This window comes from Pristis pectinata, chromosome 6 (genome assembly GCF_009764475.1).
Source record: "Pristis pectinata isolate sPriPec2 chromosome 6, sPriPec2.1.pri, whole genome shotgun sequence".
Taxonomy (NCBI): Eukaryota; Metazoa; Chordata; class Chondrichthyes; order Rhinopristiformes; family Pristidae; genus Pristis; species Pristis pectinata.
Window position 1 is genome coordinate 105,418,181 of NC_067410.1, and position 20,332 is coordinate 105,438,512.

Sequence of the window (20,332 nt, forward strand, 5' to 3'; positions counted from 1 at the left end):
CCCTCTAGTTCTTGATTTCCCTGCCCTGGGTGGAAAAAAACTGTGCGCGTTCACCCTATCTGTGCCCCATATCTCTGTCTTCATTGGGTAACCCTTTATTTTTAAACAGTGACCACTGGTTCTAGATCCTGCCAGAAGAGGAAACATCTTTTCTACATTCTGTAAAGTTACTTCCTATTTGTTCAATCAAGTCTCCCCTTACTTGTTCCAAACTGAACTAATTTCAGTCAATCAGGTGATTGATTCATTTCCTTTTGTTGAAGGCCAATGCTCTCCTAATGCAAGTTCAAATTCCACTATGACTGCTGTTGAAATTAAGTGCAGTTAAGTAAACCATTGGGTAATTCATTTATTATTGTCACATGTACTGAGAAACAGTGAAAAGCTTTTGTTTGCATGCCATCCATACAAATCATTCCAAAACATAAGTACATCGAGGTAGTACAAAAGTAAAAACAGAATACAGGATATAGTGTTACAGAGAAAGTGCAGTGCAGGTAGACAAATAAAGTGCAAGGGCCATTACGAGGTAGACTGAGAGATCAAGAGTTCATCTTCATTGTATAGGAGGTCTGTTCAAGAGTCTTATAACAGCGGGGTAGAAGCTGTCCTTGAGCCTGGTGGTGAGTGTTTTCAAGCTTTTGTATCTTCTGCCTGTTGGGAGGGGGAGAAGAGAGAATGACCGGGGTGGGAGGGGCCTTTGCTTATGTTGGCTGCTTCTTTGAGGCAGTGGGAAAAGTGGACGCAGTCAATGGAGGAGAGGCTGGTTTTTGCGATAGACTGGGCTGTGTTCACAACTCTCTGCAATTTCTTGTGGTGTTAAGCAGCTTTGCAGTTTAAATGCTAGTGCCAGTAATGGTGACGATGCAACCTCGACTGATGTTAAATTCCTTCAGAAAGGGAAATCTGCTGTCTTTACCTGGTTTGGTTTAATAGGTGATTCCAGACCCACTACGATGTAGTTGGCTCTTAACTAACCCCCAGTAAGACACTTTGTTCAAGGGCATTAAACACTGTTCGTGTCAACAAGAGACAGACCTTGTAAGGGATAAAAAGAAATCTAGTTTGTACCTCATGAGGAACAGCACCTTATTTTCTGTCTTGGAACCTTGCAGTCTAATGAGATGAACATTGAATTCTCCCACTTTAAGTACCAACCCCCCACCCCATGCTGCTTCTCTTCTTCCCTTCCCTAGCCTATATCTCTGTTTCTCTACCCCTTTTTTTCCTTTGTCTCCTTACCTTTGACCCATCCCCCGGTGGATCTGCTCTCCCCTCCTCCCCCGCACCTGCCTATCTCTATCTCTTGCCTGCATCTACCTATCACCACCTTGTGCCCACCTCGCCTCCCGTCTTTTGTCCACCTATCACTGCTCTGCTTTTCCCTCCTATATATTGGCCTTCCCCTTTTCCTATCTTCAGTCCTGAAGAAGGGTCCTGACCCGAAACGTTGACCGCCTGCTTTTCTCCACGGATACTGCCTGGCCTGCTGAGTTGCTCCAGCATCATCGTGTTTTTCATCTAGATTCCAGCATCTGCAGTCCTTTGTTTCTCTAGTTTGTAACCTAGCTGGTAATCTCATTTCTGCTACATGATTATTAATGTTATCAATACTGAGTAAACCATTTGAACTTAGGAATTTTTTTTCTAAAGGAGCAGTTAGACCATTATGGTCTGGGGTTGCCTCCTAGAGCCATGAACAGCACCAATATCCATTCTTTGGACATGCAAAAGGAGTGTACTTAATCCAATGAAATGATTTCTGGAATTGTCAAGTAATTCAGCTGATTACCTTGCTTGCAATGAAGGTGAAAAGTCACCCTCAAGAAATTTTCTTTAATTGCAACTTCTCACCAACTTTTATCGATGCACCATAGAAAGCATCCTATCTGGATGCGTCACGGCTTGGTATGGCAACTGCTCTGCCCAGCATTGCAAGAAACTGCAGAGAGTTGTGGACACAGCCCAGTGCATCACGGACACCAGCCTCCCCTCCATGGACTCTGTCTATACCTCTCACTGCCTTGGTGAAGCAGCCAGCGTAATCAAGGACCCCACCCATCTGGGTCATACTCTCCTCTCTCCTCTTCCATCAGGTAGAAGATACAGGAGCCTGAGGGCACGTACCACCAGGCTTAAGGACAGCTTCAACCCCACTGTGATAAGACTATTGAACGGTTCCCTTATTCAATGAGATGGACTCTGACCTCACAATCTACCTTGTTGTGACCTTGCACCTTATTGCACTGCACTCTCTCTGTAGCTGTGACACTTTACTCTGTACTGTTATTGTTTTTACCTGTACTACCTCAATGCACTCTGTACTAACTCAATGTAACTGCACTGTGTAATGAATTGACCTGTAAAATAGGTATGCTTGGCAAGTTTTTCACTGTACCTCAGTACAAGTGACAATAATAAACCAATACCACTGCACTGGCATACCATATATGTGTACTTGGCACGACGCATGAGGTAATGCATGAGGTTTTCTGAGTAGTTGGGACTGTGAGCAGGTTCCAAGGAATGAAGTGATGCACAGTGCTGATGTGCTCTCCTGCTGAGCTTGTGGTCCAAGATATCTTATTACTTGTTTGCACAATGTGCACTGTGAGTGCTCATGCAGAGATTGGCATTGAAATTACAGTAAAACAGGCAGAAAATATTTGTGACATTTCAAAGAAAATTACACGTTTTGAGTCTGAGCTCTGTGGATCTTAAATCTGACTGCAATGTACTATTAAGTGACATTTTACAACAACATTCAGTTTGAAAACAGAAGACGGAAAACAAAGATTTACACAGCACCGTAACAGGCAAATTCTGACTGGATCCTTGCTGCTAAATGCATTGGTAATAGCCTTATTATATAGCACGGAAACAGGCCCTTCCGCCCAACTGGTCCATGTACCGAGATACATTGAAAAGCTTTATTTTGCATGCCATCCAGACAGCTCATTCCATCGAGGTAGTACAAAAGGAAAAACAATAAAAGATTGCAGAACATAGTGTTATAGGTACAGAGAAGGTACAGTAGCAAGTAGACAAATAAAGTGCAAGGGCCATAACGAGGTAGACTGAGAGATCAAGAGGTTATCTTTGTCATACAAGGGGTCCAATCGAGTCTTATAACAGCAGGACAGAAGCTGTCCTTGAGCCTGGTGGTGCATGTTCTCAAGCTTTTGTATCTGCAGCCCGATGGAAGGGGGGTGGGGGTGGGGTGGGGAAGAAGGGAGGATGACCGGGGTGGGCGGGGTCTTTGATCATGCTGACTGCTTTCGAGTCTCAACCTACTTAAACTCATCTTACTCCATCAGCACGTCCCTTTGTTTCTCTTGATCCCAAGACCATTTCCAGCTTCCCATCAAGAATGCCTGTGCACAATTAGCTTCAGCCCTTCACCTGCGGCTCAGTTGGTTGCACTGAGTTTTTCCGAATCAGAAGATTGCAATTTAAACCCCACTCCTGAGACTTGAGAATAATGTTCTAGTCTGATGCTCCAGTGCAGAATTGAGGGGATGGTATATTGTTGAGGATGCTGCCTTTCAAGGGAGTTCTGACCCCGACCCCTACCCCACTGTTCCCACCTGCCCTCCCTACCTCCCTTATTTGGTTTCCATGCTCCACCTTCCGTTCCCATCAGATTCCACCATCTGCGGCCCTTTGTTGCCTCCACCTCTCCACCTCCCAGACTCCCTGCCGCCATTCCCACTCTTCCCCCTCCCCCATCACTTGCCAGCTCTTGCTCTGCCCCTCCCTCTCACCCCTTTATACTGCTCACCTCCCCTCTACTCTCTCAGACCAGATGAAGGGTCTCGACCCAAAACGTTGACTGTCTATTTCCCTCCACAGATGCTGCCTGACCTGCTGAGTTCCTCCAGCAGTTTGTTTTTTGCGCATTGTTCTGTCATGCTGTTTGCCAAAAGCTTTTCTTCCTTTCAGGTAAGGTACCCCTAAGGTACCTTTGGAGGCAGTAAGGGGTACTGCCTCCTGTGGGCTACCAGAGACTTGTGTTGTAAGATTATTTCAGAACTATCCACCAACCTGGAACACAGTTGTCCTCTGTGCTGGCCATACCCTTATCGGGAAGAAGCTAATACTCACAATTACTGTATTACTATGGCACCACAGAACACTACATATTATGCATTGTATTGGTTTATTATTGTCACTTGTGCTGAGGTACAGTGAAAAACTTGTCTTGCATACCGTTCATACAGGTCAATTCATTACACAGTGCAGTTACATTGAGTTAGTACAGAGTGCATTGAGGTTGTATGGGTAAAAACAATAACAGTACAGTGTAAAGTGTCACAGCTACAGAGAAAGTGCAGTGCAGGTAGACAATATGGTGCAAGGTCACGACATGGTAGATTGTGAGGTCAGAGTCCATCTCATTGTATAAGGGAGCCGTTCAATGGTCTTATAACAGTGGGATAGACGCTCCTGTGCCTTCTACCTGATGGGAGAGGAGAGAAGAGAGAATGACCTGGGTGGGTGGGGGTCTTTGATTACACTGGCTGCTTCACCAAGGCAGTGAGAGGTAAAGACAGTGTCCAAGGAGGGGAGGCTGGTTTCCGTGATGTGCTGGGCTGTGTCCACAACTCTCTGCAGTTTCTTGTGGTCCTGGACAGAGCAGTTGCCGTACCAAGCCGTGATGCATCCAGATAGGATGCTTTCTGTGGTGCATCGATAAAGGTTGGTGAGTGTCAAAGGGGACACACCAAATTTCTTTAGCCTCCTGAGGAAGTAGAGGCACTGGTGAGCTTTCTTGGCCGTGGCATCTACGTGGTTGGACCAGGACAGGCTATTGGTGATGTTCACTCCCAGGAACTTGAAGCTCTCGACCCCAGCACCATTGATGTAGACAGGTGCCTGTACACCGCCCCCTTTCCTGAAGTCAATGACCAGCTCTTTTGCTGACATTGAGGGAAAGGTTGTTGTCATGACTCAATGCCACTAAACATTACAGCACTGTATATATTGTACATCCTTCCTTTGATATTTGTTTAAGAATGATTCACTAGTTAAGTTGCATGCATTTTTGGGTCCAATAACAGACCTCAGTCTGATGCTGAGAACCCCTGCACTCAAATCGAAAAGAAGCCATGAGCTGTAACATTATGCCTTGAAGTATTCCTTCCACCAGTACACACATAGGAGAGGTATGCCTTGGCAGTCTGATCACAAATGGTCACAAACAATCTTAATAAAGAATCTCCACCAAGCTTCAAAAAAGTTGACAGTGGCTCAGTCTATGATGGTGTTTACAGATACATGATACACAGATTGCTCTGTACCATGACATAAAGATGTACCTCACAGATACATGGAGCCATGCATATCTTACTGCAGGAGAGATCACAGGCACATAGAAATGAAGCAAATGAACACATTGATGGGTCTGCCTATAGCAAAGCCATGGCTGAAGAAGCGACAAGAAGGCATCATAAGACATTGGGAGAATTAGAGTCACAAAGAGATTAGGCACAGAAGCAAGCCTCACTGGGACCATCAAGCACCCATTTTAGAACATAGAACACTACAGCACAGTACAGGCCCTTCAGCCCACAATGTTGTGCTGACATTTTATCCTGCTCTAAGATCTATATAATCCTTCCCTCCCACATAGCCCCCTATTTTTCTATCATTCATGTGTCTAAAAGTCTCTTAAATGTCCCTAATGTATCTGCCCCCACAACCTCTGCAGACAGTGCGTTCCACGCACCCACCACTCTCTGTGTAATAAAATCTTACCCCTGACATCCCCCTTATACCTTTCTCCAATCACTTTAAAATCATGTCCCCTTGTGTTAGCCATTGTTGCCCTGGGAAAAGGTCTCTGACTGTCCACTTGATCTATGCCTCTTATCATCTTGTACACCTCTGTCAAGTCACCTCTCATCATCTTCTCTCCAAAGAGAAAAGCCCTAGCTCACTCAACCTATCTTCATAAGACATGCTCTCCAATCCAGGCAACATCCTGGTAAATCTCCTCTGTACCCTCTCTAAAGCTTCCACATCCTTCCTATAATGAGGCAACCAGAACTGAACACAATACTCCAAGTGTGGTCTGACCAGAGTTCTATAAAGCTGCAATTTTCCTAAACTATCCCAACCCATTTTTAAAAATTTTTTTTTTTTTTAGATTTTATTTACAGCGTGGTAACAGGCCCTTCCGGCCCAACGAGTCCGCGCCGCCCATTTTAAACCCAAATTAACCTACCCGTACGTCTTTGCAATGTGGGAGGAAACCGGAGCACCCGGAGGAAACCCACGCAGACACGGGGAGAACGTACAAACTCCTTACAGACAGCAACGGCAATCGAACCCCAATCACTGGCGCTGTAATAGCGTCGCGCTAACCGCTACGCTACCGTGCCTCCCCCTACGCTACTGTGCCGCCCTTTTTTTCTTCCTACATTCCCATTAACTTCCCCCTCGGATTCTACCGCTCACCTACACACTAGGGGCAACTTGCAGTGGCCAAATTAATCTACCAACCCATGAGTTTATGGGACGTGGGAGGAATCAGGAGCACCTGGGGGAAGCCCGCATGGTCAAGAATGTGCAAACTTCACACAGACCAGCACCTAAGGTCAGGATTGAATCTGGGTCGCTGGAGGTGTGAGGGAGTGGCTCTACCTGCTGTGATACCCTACTGCCCTACAGATGCTCGCAGTTGTTATGAGAAGATGGCCAGAGAAGCGGCAGGAACTTCCACACAGCCTTGCTCTTATAGTACGCTTTCAGTACTGTCGATCTCCCGTCTCCTCTCTCAGTCCTGACGCAGGGTTTCGTCCCAAAACGTCGACAGTTCTTTTTCTCCCCACAGATGCTGCTCGACCCGCTGAGTTCCTCCAGCAGTTTGTTTGTTGCTCCAGATTCCAGCGTCTGTGGTCTCTTGTGTCCCCATTAACAGAACCTCAGCCCCACCTTGTCTAACACTGTTGTCAAAAAGTTGATTTCCTTTTAAATAAAGTACTCTTTGCTTCATTCTGTGGGTACCTGGTGATTCATGTTAGAAGATTATTTCTCAACTACTGACAAAACATAGTTATCCTGCATGCTGGGTCCACCTCATGATCTGGAAACGCTTTAAACTCACCACTGTCGCACTACCATGAAATGGCACCAGGTGGCACCACATCTCTTACATCCCTCCTCTCAGACGAAAAACCAGCATCTGCAGAATTTCTTGTGTCTTGGGAATTAATTCCCTGTGTCCTGGGAAACATTTATCCTTCATTCCTCGCAGAAGCAGATTGTTTGGTCATTATCGTGCTACTGTTTGTGAAAGCTTGCTGTGCCTTAATTGGATACCTCAAATTACAGCAATGACTGCAATTTATGTGCAGTCCATTGATATCCATCACCAGTCCATGCTTGCTACAGAATGGCACATAAGCCAAGAATGTAACCTGACCCTATCTCAATGCAGACTGTGCTCAAGTTAGTCTGTGCCATTGTTCCAACTTTCTTCTCAACCTTCCTCGCTATGAAACTGCAGTTCACCCTCAGCGAGCCTCCAGCTGGGGTGAAGCGAATCTGCAGTACTTATGGGGAAAATGGCCAACCTACACTTGTTTCCACTCCAGAACCAAGGTCACCCTAACCTTAGTCATGGAGTTAGGGTGTGCAAAGAACATCCACGTGCATGGACACCAAGGTCCAAGTGATCGCTAACTCCTTAACAGGATGGGCTTTACATTAAACGTAGGGAACATAACGGTGGTCTATCCCGGCCACACAACGTGGCCAAATGAAGTTTAAGATCCACGATGAGAAGCTGAAAAATGTGGATTGCTTTTCATCTCTTGGGAGCCACCTCTAAGTAAAGGCAGACCTGTGTGACAACGTTCACCAGTGTGTCCAGCAAGTTAGCACAATCTTGGCCAGCTCAGGAAACATGGACAACCTACAATGAGTACTTAACAGCACTGGAGAGGTACCACCAATGCTGTCCCCACAAAATCCTTCAAATGCATTGACAGGATAGGTGAACCGATATTAGGAAGCTATCCGAGACTAATGGCCTCAGCATCGAGGCTTTGATTGCACTCAACCAGCTCTGGTAGGCATGTATCAGATTCCTGAGAGCATCATTCCACTCTGTGCTCTGTCAATAGCAAGAGATTCCCAGGAAGAGAGTGAAAGCACTTCTCAAAGTCTGCTTGAATAAATATAACAATCTCATTGACTTGTAGAAATCCCTAACTTATGATTGTTCAGAATGGGGAAGGTGCATCTGAGCAGGCAGGAATACCTCGAGTCTCTGTGACAGGTGGACGTGAGGACCCAGCGGACTCGGTGGAAGGAGCGTTGAACCGACCCACCTGCAGATTTTGCACAGGTGTCTCAGGTTGCCTCAGAACCCTCAGAACTGGAAGCAACTTATCCTCTATTCCGAGGGTGTGCCTCAGAAGAACTGGTGGTCTGGAACATGCCTCAGTTGTGAAAGGCACTAAATAAATATCAGACTTTCTTACCACATGGTCTGAAGCGAGCAAGAATTTTCAGTTGGTAGGTTGCAGTTTCTGGATTTCAAGTTCTCACCCAGGTACTTACAAAATGTGATGAGTTTTATTTGGCATCCTTTCAGGCCATGAGTTCCGGACCCTACTTTCTCAAAAAGTTTCCCTGTGACTCACTTCTTATCCTTCTACCAAATACCTTAAATAAATTCCTCCCCCCCCCCCCCCCCCCCCCAGTTATTGACTTCTTATTATGGGAAATAAAGTCTTTTTGCCCGATCTTGGGTTCTCATTCAGGCTGTTGCTGGGTAACGAATGGGTTTCGTTTTTACAGATGTCCGTGAGTCAATTTTGTCCACAAGTCTGAAAATACACAAAAATCACTTGATACGGTAAACATACCTGCACAGTGTTGCAATGAATGGCATCAAAAGCACATCAGACTGATAAGAAAGAACAATTAGTAAAAATGGAGAGAGAGAAAGAGAGGAAACTAGTTCTGCCAATTATAGGAACGAACATATGTATGTATATCAGACTTTTAAATTTAATAATGCTACGGGAGCTCAGTCGTAGGTATGGGTGAAGATAAGTTGGGTGTTTGCAATCAGGGGACAGCTTGTAATTTGATACACCTTGGGTAAACTGTACTTATTTTGCTTGCATTAATTAAGCAGACATTTTCGGCTTGGGTAGAGGTGTGTACAGCTGCATACTCCCCACTTTTTGCCCTTTAGAGTGTGGGATTATATTAAAGGAAGAAATTTACCGTTGAAGTCTGCTGCTGAATCCATGCTCACAGGCATTTTACAGGAGGATCGACCAACACAGTCTGACACAGTACAATGCAAAGGCGTATTGAGGCGGGGGAACAAATGCTTGGTATTAAAATGCAATTTAAAAGAGAAGGGAGGTGAAGAATGGCGAGATTTGGAGGTTGAGACGTCATAGAAACATACGAATTAGGAACAGGAGTTGGGTCTTCAAACATGCTGTGCCATTCAATATTACCATCGCAGATCTGCTCGGAACATCAACTCTGCATTTCCGTCTTTGCACAGTAACATTTCACCCCCTTCCTATCAAGAATCCATCCACCTCTTGAAATATGTAAAGACTCTAACTTGAGGAAGATAGTTCCAAAGACTCACAATGTTCTGAGAGAAAGAGTTTTGAATGGTCCTCTCATGCGCTAAAAGATGAACTCTTGATCTCCCAATCTACCTCGTTGTGGCTCTTGCACTTTATTTGTCTAACCTGCACTGAACTTTCTCTGTAACTGCAACACCGTATTCTACATTCTGTTTTCTTTTTACTGTCTCAATGTACTTATGTATAGCATGATCTGTCTGGATGGCACACAAAGGAAAGCTTTTCACTATATCTCGGTACACATGAGAATAATGGACCAGTTAGCGTAACGCTATTACAGCGCCAGCGACCCAGGTTCAATTCCGGCCTCTGTCTGTAAGGAATTTGTACGTTCTCCCTGTCTCTGCGTGGGTTTCCTCTGGGTGCTCCGGTTTCCTCCCACATTCCAAAGACATATGGGTTAGGAAGTTGTGGGCATGCTATGTTGGCGCCGGAAGCGTGGTGACACTTGTGAGCTGTCCTCAGAACACTCTACACAAAAGATGCATTTCACTGTGTGTTCGATGTACATGTGGCTAACAAAGATATCTTATCTTAATAAACCAATCCAATCATGGGCAAAATGGGCAACCCCTTATTTTAAACAGTGGTCGCTAATTCTAGATTCTCCCACAAGAGGAAACAATCTTTCTACATCTGCCAGAGTCTTATGTTTCAATCTCATCCCCTTTCACTCTTCCAAACTCCAATGGATACAAGCCTAGTTTGTCCAACCTTTCCTTATCGGGTAGCCTGCCATTCCAGGTATACAGGGCTAGGGGCCTCAGCAACTGGATGGACGAAGGGAACTGGTGAGAGGCAAGAAAGGAGAATTAGAGGAGGACTGCTGGTGGTCACTACAGAAATGCCGATGGTTGGATTAACCTGGATATCTCTGTTTCTTTGTCTTAATCTAGGCCGAGCTGACTGAATTCATTGGGCTGAAACACTACATGGAGGTGATGATGCTGCTCACTGTCGCAGAGATGGTCGGGCCGTCGTCCGACGAGAATGTCACTGTGGTGGACACCACCTTTAATGGGGTTGCAGTTCGTGTCTTTGAGCCGACCAATAGGAACCCAGGACTGAGGCGGGCAGTCATTTATATGCACGGTGGCGGCTGGTGTTTAGGAAGTGCAAGTAAGTTGTAAATTCATCCTCAAGAGGATGAATAAAATTGTATTCATACAGAAGCTATCACAACTTCAGGACTGATTAACAGCCAAAAGGAGTTCTGATGAAGGGTCTCGACCCGAAATGTCAAGTGTTTATTTCCCTCCATAGATGGTATTGGTATTGTCACTTGTACTGAGGTACAGTGAAAAACTTGTCTTGCATACCGATCGTACAGGTCAATTCATTACACAGTGCAGTTACACTGAGTTAGTACAGAGTGCATTGATGTAGTACGGGTAAAAACAATAACAGTACAGAGTAAAGTGTCGCAGCTACTGCTGAGTTCCTCCAGCATTTTGTGTGTGTTGCTAACAACCAACAAAGTGCCTTGGAAGTGTAGTCATTCTTATCATGTAGAATACACAGTAACCAATTTATACACAGCAAGCTTTCACAAACTGAATTTTGCCTTTCTGATATTTTGTTTAGTTTAAATTGACGTCCCTGATAAAAGATGCCTACTAAGTGTTCGGCTTTGCAAAGGTTTGCAAATTTCAAAGATCGATTCCATTCACTGTGAATCATTCATCAGCAGTGAAATGCACAATGAATCCCACTGAGAAACTGAATGATAAATTGCTAGAGCAATATAGAATTTTATCCGATTTTTTTATGGGGAAATTGATTTTCATAAGTTCAGTGCTTGCTTGTAGTAAAATTTGTTGCCAATTTCTCTTTGTTTTGCTGTGATGCTCTTTGCTATTCTGAGGATATAGTTGGAGTTGCAGAGTGCAGAAGTGGGTTGTTTGGCCCATCGTCCATGCTGACCTTTCTGCTAATCCCAATTGCTCACATTAGGACTATATCCTTCTGTGCCTTGCCTATTCAGGTAAGATAAGATTAGATATCTCTATCAGTCACATGTACATTGAAACACACATCTTTTGCGTAGAATGTTCTGGGGGCCAGCCCGCAAGTGTTGCCACGCTTCCGGTGCCAACATAGCATGTCCGCAACTTCCTAACCCATACACCATTGGAATGTGGGAGGAAACCGGAGCACCCAGAGGAAACCCACGCAGACACGGGGAGAACGTACAAACTCCTTACAGACAGTGGCCGGAATTGAACCTGGGTTGCTGGCGCTGTAATGACATTACGCTAACCGCTACACTACCGTGCCTGTATGAATGCCTTTCGAATGTCGTGATTGCATCTGTTTCCCTCACCTCCTCTGACAGTGAGTTCCAGATATCAATCACTCTGTGTAAGAAAAGCTTTCCTATCAGAACTCTCCACTCGCTTTAAAACTGCTTCCTGTCATTTTAAACCTCTGCCTTCTTGTTTCTAACTGGTAAATTACTTTATTATTGTCACATGTACTGAGGTACAGTGAAAAACTTTGTTTTGCATGCCATACAGATCATTTCATCACATCAGTACATCGAGGTAGTGCAAGGGAAAACAATAACAGAATGCAGAATAAAGTGTTACAGTTACAGAGAAAGTGCAGTGCAGGCAGAAGGTGCAAGGGCCATGACGAGGTAGATTGTGAGGTCAAGAGTCCATCCTATCTTATTTTTGATACCCGACCATGGAAAAAGATTTTGTTTATCTACCTTATCTATGCCTCCCGCTATCTTTAATCCTTCTATCAGGTTACCCCTTAGTCTCCTTTGCTCCAGGGAAATCAAGCCCAGCCTATCCAATCTATTCCCATTTAGTTTAATGTCCATTAGAGAGGAAAATCGGTCATATCCTGATCTGGTCCACGTGTGACTCTAGACCCAGAGCAATGATTGGTTCTTAACTTCCCTGTGACATTGCCTAGAAATGCATCGAGCTGTACCCAGCTGCTGTAATACATTGCGTAGTCATGACAATAGTATTCTGGTAATATTCGGAGAAAGGGCTACACTTGACTTTATTGTAGGAAATGAAACTGGACAGCTGGTGGAAATGTCAGCTGGGGAACACTTTGGAAACGGTGACCATGATTCTGTAAGTTTCAAGGTAGTTATTGAAAGGGATAAACTTCAGGCCTCAAGTTAATTTGCAGTAAAGAAGGCAAATGCATTGTTCGTATTCATTTCAAGAGGACTAGAATATAAAACGTTGTGCCGACATTTTATCCTGCTCTAATATCTAACCCTTCCCTCCCACATAGCCCTCCATTTCTCTATCATTCATGTGTCTATCTAAGAGTTTCTTAAATGTCCCTAATGTATCTGCCCCCACAACCTCTGCCGGCGGTGTGTTCCACGCACCCACCACTCTCTGTGTAAAAAGACTTACCTCTGACATCCCCCCTATACCTTCCTCCAATCTCCTTAAAATTATGCCCCCTCATGATAGCCATTTTCACCCTGGGGAAAAAGTCTCTGACTGTTCACTATGCCTCATCATCTTGTACACCTCTATCAAGTCACCTCTCATCCTCCTCCTCTCCAGAGAGAAAAGACATACGGGTAGGTCAATTTGGGTTTAAAATGGGTGGCGCGGACTCGTTGGGCCGGAAGGGCCTGTTACCATGCTGTAAATAAAATTTTAAAAAAAGCCCTAGCTCACTCAACCTATCCACTTAATTGTACTGCTTTCAAGTGCAACCTATGCACTTAATTACACAATAAACTCCCACTTAATTGCACTGCTTGCAAGCTGTTCAAGTGGGTGAGTTAAGATCCCACTGTTAACTGAATGCTTTTAGACTCAGTCCACACCCAAGGGGATTTCTGTTGCTAAGAGAACATAAGAGTTGTGATAATGTAGGCAGCCTCACATCCCCCATTGTAGGGCTGGGTGATGGCTGAACAAGACTTAATGTGAGTTTGGATACAGGCAGTCAAGTTTTGGATGATTCACCCACTAGCAATTCAGGCAATGCCAAACATCCCAACCTCAAGAACAACAAAGGATGAATATTAAATATTGGGATGATGCTGGGTTCAAAGAGAGCTCCCCACTACCCCTGAGGTACAGAACAAACTTTCCAGATGAATGAAAAACGTACAACACAGAACAAGTGTTTCAGTTGGTTGAAATAGAAACACCAAGTGTTGTAGACCAGAGAGACCTAGGAGTTCAGGCACATAGTTCCTTGAAAGTGGCAACACAGCTAGACAGGGTGGTGAAGAAGGTGTTTGGCATGCTTGCTTTCATCAGTCAGAATACGGAGTGCAGGAGTTAGGACATCATGTTACAGCTGTAGAAGACATTAATAAGGCCACATTTGGAGTACTGCGTACAGTTCTGGTCACCCTGCTCTAGCAAGGTTGTCATTAAACTTAAAAGGTTACAAAAAAAGATTTATGAGGATGTTACCAGGACTGGAGGGCTTAGTTCATAAGGAGAGTCTGGATAGGCGAGGACTTTTTTCTCCCTGGAGGGTCGGAGGCTGAGGGGTGACCTTGTAGAGGTTTATAAAGTCATGAGGGGCATAGATAGGGTGAATGATCATTTTCTCCCTGGAGGGTCGGAGGCTGAGGGGTGACCTTGTAGAGGTTTATAAAGTCATGAGGGGCATAGATAGGGTGAATGGTCACAGTCTTTTCCCCAGGGTTGGAGAGTCCAAAACTAGAGGGCATAGGATTACAGTGAGAGGGGAAAGATTTAAAAGGGACCTGAGGGGCAACTTTTCCACACAGAAGATGGTGAGTATATGGAACGAGCTGCCGGAGGAAGTGGTTGAGGCAGGTACAATTACAACATTTAAAAGTCAATTGGACAGTTACAGCACAGAAACAGGCCCTTCGGCCCAACTGGTCCATGCTGACCAAGATACCCAGCTAAGCTAGTCCCATTTGCCCGTGGTTGGCCCATATCCCTCTAAACCTTGCCTATCCGTGTACCTGTCTAACTGTCTTTTAAATGTTGTTATTGTACCTGCCTCAACCACTTCCTCTGGCAGCTCGTTCCATATACAGTCTGTATCCCCCTCTGTGTGAAGAAGTTGCCCCTCAGGTCCCCTTTAAATCCTTCCCCTCCCACCTTAAATCTACGCCCTCTAGTTTTAGACTCCTCTACACTGGGAAAAAGACTGTGAACATCCACCTTATCTATGCCCCTCATGATCTTATACACCTCTAAAATCCCTCAGCCTCCTACGCTCCAGGGAATAAAGCCACAACGTATCCAGTCTCTCCTTAGAACTCGAGCCCTCCAGTCCCGGTAACACCCTTGTGAAACTACAAAGCTACATCACCTTGCTTGAGATTCTGCCACTGGTGAAAACATCTCAGCATCTACCCTAACGTGCCCCCTTAGGATCTTAAATGTTTCAATAAGACTTCCTCAGCCTCATCCGGCGTTGCAATTAGAGATGATCAGTCTTCAAGTAGCATAGAATATTTCAGAAATGAAACTCGCATAAATGAGATAAAAATAGAAAAAAAGTTATATGGTTGTGTCCTCTATAAAACTTGAATTAAAATCAGAATCAGGTTTATTATCACTGACTTGTATGACGTGAAATACAGAACAGTGAAAAGGCACAAAAAACTATAAATTACAAAATAAATAAATAGTGCAAAAAAGAGGAACAATGAGGTAGTTTTCATGGGTTCATGGACCGTTCAGAAATCTGATGGGAGAGGGGAGGAAGCTGCTCCTGAGTGTGGGTCTTCAGGCTCCTGTACCTCCTCCCTGATGGTAGTAACGAGAAGAGGACGTGTCCAAGAAGGTGAGGGTCCTTAATGACGGATGCAGCCTTCTTGAGGCACTGCCTCTTGAAGATGTCCTCAATGGTGGGGAGGGTTGTGCCCGTGATGGAACTGGCCGAGTCTACAACCCTCTGCAGCCTCTTGCGATCCCGTGCATTGGAGCCTCCGTACCAGGCTGCGATGCAACCAGTCAGAATGCTCTCCACTGTACATCTATAGAAATTTGCAAGAGTCTCTGGTGACAGACCAAATCTCCTCAATAATATTTGAATAATATTTAAATGTAAACAAATTAAAAAGCTAATTTTTTAAGAAGGTAAAAATAAATTAACATACAATTTGAATAGAACATTTAAAAAGAATGACAACAAAATTAACGAGACGTTTAGAGGTGGGGTGTGTGAAAGTTCATGGTTACTGAGCCTATTCTCCCTGTGCTCTCTGAATTTCTTCCATAAAAATTTCTTCATGGCTTCTGCATTAAACGTGTGAGACAAGCAAACATGCCATTTGCTTCTTCTCAGGCAAGCGCCAAAATATTCTGGCAAGTGACCTTGGCAGTTATCCCAAATTCATGTTGCGTTGTCGCGCTCTGTGTTAATTGCACTGTCAGCTAGTTCAACAGTGCAGCCTGTGGCAGGCTGCTGAGACCTGACAGTGACTTTGGAGCTTCTGCAGTACCATTCTGAAGTTGGTGTCAGTTTCATAGGGGAACAAAGGTGAATTTTCACCATCATTACAATCACAAACTCTGGACCAACGTCATTGTTGACATCAGGTAATGTTAAGAGTCATAGAGCATGGAAAACAGGCCCTTTGGCCCAACTCGTCCATGCCAACCAAGTTGCCTGACTGAGCATTTGCCTGTGCTTCCCTCTAAACCTTTCCTATCCATGTACCTGTCCAAACGTCTTTTAAATGTTACAATTGTACCCACCTCAATCACTTCCTCTGGCAGCTCGTTCCATTTACCCACCACACTCTGTGTGAAAATGTTGCCCCTGAGGTCCACTTTAAATCTTTCCCCTCTCACTTTAAACCTATACCCTCTTGCTTTGGACTCCACTATCCTGGGGAAAAACCTGTGGCTTTTCACCTTACCTATGCCCCCCTTGCTTTTATAAACCTCTATAAACTCACTCCGCAGCCTCCTACACTCCAGGGAAAAGGTCCGAGCCTCTCCAGCCTCTCCTTATAACTCATGCCCTCCAGTACCTGTAACATCATCATAGATCTTTTCTTCACCCTTTCCAGTTCAATGACATCCTTCCTAAAGCAGGATGACCAGATTTGTATGGTAGTGTAGCGGTTAGCGTAATGCTACTGCAGCGCCAGTGACCCGGGTTCAATTCCCACAGCTGTCTGTAAGGATTTGTACGTTCTCCCCATGTCTGCGTGGGTTTCCTCCCACATTCCAAAGACGTACAGGTTAGGAAGTCGTGGGCATGCTATGTTGGCGCCGGAAGCATGGTGACACTTGCAGGCTGCCCCCCAGGACACTCTACGCAAAAGGTGCATTTCACTGTGTGTTTTGATGTACGTGTGACTTTTGTCTTGTCTTTGTCTTTACTCCAAATGCGGCTTTACCAATGTCTTGTATAGATGTAACGTGATGTCCCAACCCCTGTACTCAATACCCTGACCAATGAAGGCCAGTGTGCCAAATGCCGTCTTCACCATCCTGAGTACCTGTGTTGCCACTTTCAAGGAACTATGTACCTGCATCCCAAGGTCTCTCTGTTCTACAACACTCTCCAAAGCCCTACCATTTACTGTGTAAGTCCAACCCTGGTTTGTCTTACCAAAATGCAATACCTTGCATTTATCTGAATTAAACTCCATTTGTCATTCCTTGGCCCAGCCTAGTTGATCAAGATCCTGTTCTAATCCTAGATAACCTTCTTCAATGTCCACTATTAGTTTTTTTTTAAATTTTACTTTCAGATTGAGTTTTAACTTCTAGGAAAAAATGATTTTGGAAACAAAAAGTCATGAGTGTGCTTGCCTACAAAACTCAGTTTCAGGGGAACAGGAATAAACCTTTCAAGCCCTTGAGCTTGGCTTGCCAATTCGCTAGAGTGTAGATGGTTCCTGTCTTCATTTTTCTCAACTATCTTTGCTTCACTAAGTTTTTGAAATTTTCAACTGTGTCCTAGCCTTTTGGGAGATGAGCTTCTCCACTTTGCATGAAGATGTGCTTCCCGATGTTATCCATAAACATCGAGCTCCTGCTTTAAGGTGAAGCCTCTGCAGTGCACACAGAAGATTGCACAACAATACATCAATGATCAGAGGTGCTCTCCCCATCTCCTGGCCTCTATGAACACCACCATTGCAGGTTATCTGTTATTTCATTTCATTTCATTGATATTTTCTTTGTGAGAGCTTGCTGTGCATAAAGTAATTGTTGCACTTCCTATATTACACAGTGAGTACATTTCAAAAGAGTTATAAAGCTCTTTGGGTGATCCTGGGTTTGCAGGAGGCACTAAAGTCTTCCCACTGGTTCCCCTTCCCACCACCTTCCCTTTATTCTATGGTCGACTGTCATCTCCTGTCAGATTCCATCTTCTTCAGCCCTCTTGTCACTTCCAGATGTCACCTCCCAGCTTCTTACATCATTCCCACTCTCCCCCCCTCCATCTGCTTTTCACTCCCCCTCTCCTGGATCTACCTATCAGCCGCTAGCTCCACCTCTTCTCCTCCTCCCCCCCCCCCCCCATATTTTATACTGGCTATCTCTCCTCTTCCTTTCCAGTCCTGATGAAGGGTCTCAACCCGAAAGACTGACTGTCCATAGATGCTGCCTGACCCGTTGAGTTCCTTCAGCATTTTGTGTGTTGCTCTATACAAATGTAAATTCTTTCCTTCCAGCTCATCTGTTTGAAACATCACACACAACAAAAATAATGGTTTCATCAGGGTGAGGATGACTCATTCGCTGGACAAAGCCAGAAAGCACCTCAGGTTGTTTGGACTAATGGGTTTGCTCAACAGCTGAACTGCAGTACTCTTCATGAATAACAAAAGAGATGGATTTTCATATAAATTAGTCAAATTTTGCCATGAGAATTTTTAGCTGTGCCAGACTTTGCTGTTGGAATTAATACTCTCTCCTAGAAACCAGGGATGAAATTATAACATTGACTTTCTTCAGAATCAGAAACAGATTTATCATCACTGACTTGAATGTCGTGAAATTTGTTGTTTTGCTGCACCAGGAGAGTGCAAAGCTATAAAATTACTATGAATTACAAAGATAAATAGTGCAAAAAAAAGGAATAGTGAGGTAGTGTTCATGGGTTCATGGACTGTTCAGAAATCTGATGGCAGAGGGGAAGAAGCTGTTCCTGAAACATTGAATGTGGGTCTTCAGGCTCCTGTACCTCCTCCCTGATGGTAGTAATGAGAAGAGGGCATGTCTGATGGTGAATGAGAAGATGGTGAGGGTCCTTAAAGATGGATGCTGCCTTCTTGAGGCACCGCCTCTTGAAGATGTCCTCAGTGGTGGGGAGAGTTGTGCCTGTGATGGAGCTGGCTGAGTCTACAACCCTCTGCAGCCTCTTGTGATCCTGTGCACTGGAGCCTCCACACCAGGCTGTGATGCATCCAGTCAGAATGCTCTCCATTGTACAGCTATAGAAATCTGTAAGAGTCTTTGGTGATGTACCAAATCTCCTCAAACTTCAAATGAAATAGAGCCACTGGCGTGCCTTCTTCGTGATTGAATCAATGTGTTGGGCCCAGGATAGATCCTCTGAGATGTTGATGCCCAGGAACTTGAAGCTGCTCACCCTTTCCACTGCTAAACCCTCAATGAAGACTGGTGTGTCTTCTCCCGACTTCCCCTTCCTGAAGTCCACAATCGATTTTGCTGACATTAAGTGCCAGGTTGTTGTTGCGGCACCACTCAACCAGCCAATCTATCTTGCATCTATATGCCTCCTCGCTGCCATTTGAGATTCTACCAACAACATTACCAATCAAGATGAAGTAACAATCAAGATGAAAGCCACACCTTATCTCTCTATTACGTCTAATGACCCTAGTGAAATGGTTGGGATTTACAACGATTTATGCCTCAAAATTCTAGAGTCATTATTCTGGGCTCTGGGTCACCAACAACTGTATTAATCACTAGCGCCTTGCTGAATAGTTTAGTTAGGTTGAAGACTTCAGGCATAAGAGATAGGGCATTGTGTAGGTCCGTAGCTGAAAATGTGTCACACTGTACTCCTTCCCAGAAGCTGGAGATCAGGAGCCACAAATGCAATTGAAAGCATTTATATGAGGCACTACCTCAAGAAGGCAGCATCTATCTTCAAGAGACAGCTCGGTGAAAATTTACTTCCTCATTTCTCTATCTTTTGCCAAGCATCGAACATATGTCTCTGGCTGTCAACCATTTTGCTACCAGAAACAGATTTTTCTTATTCATTCTTAAACCTTTGGCGATACTGATTCTATCCCTCTCGGGAAAGCAGCCGACATAATCAAGGACTCCTCCCACCCCGGACATTCTCTGTTCTTCCTTCTCACCTCGGGCAGAAGATACAAAAGCCTGAGAGCACGTACCAGCAGGATCAAGGACAGCTCAAGGACTGTTATCAGACTATTGAACAGACCTCTCATATGCTAAAGGATAAACTCTTGAACTCTTGATCACCCAATCTACCTTGTTGTGGCCCTTGCACTTTATTTGTCCACCTGCACTGCACCTTCTCTGTAACTGCAACAGTGTATTCTGCATTGTGTTTTCTTTTTACGACCCTGATGTAATTACGTATGGAATGATCTGTCTGTTTGGCATGCAAAAATGTGTACCTCGATACATGATAAGATAAGATAAGATCTTTATTAGTCACATGTACATCGAAACACACAGTGAAATACATCTCTTACGCAGTGATTCTGGGGGACAGCCCGCAAGTGTCGCCACGCTTCCGGCGCCAAC

At 44.6% G+C, this 20,332-nt stretch overlaps 1 protein-coding gene across 1 annotated transcript in view; it reads left to right on the forward strand.

Moving 5' to 3' along the window:
- aadac (arylacetamide deacetylase) overlaps positions 1–20,332 on the forward strand; it is a 70,947-nt gene that overhangs the window by 36,849 nt on the left and 13,766 nt on the right. Inside the window, exon 2 of the mRNA XM_052018706.1 lies at positions 10,523–10,745. Coding sequence (XP_051874666.1) covers positions 10,523–10,745 — 223 coding nt within the window. The remainder of the gene's footprint in view (positions 1–10,522; positions 10,746–20,332) is intronic.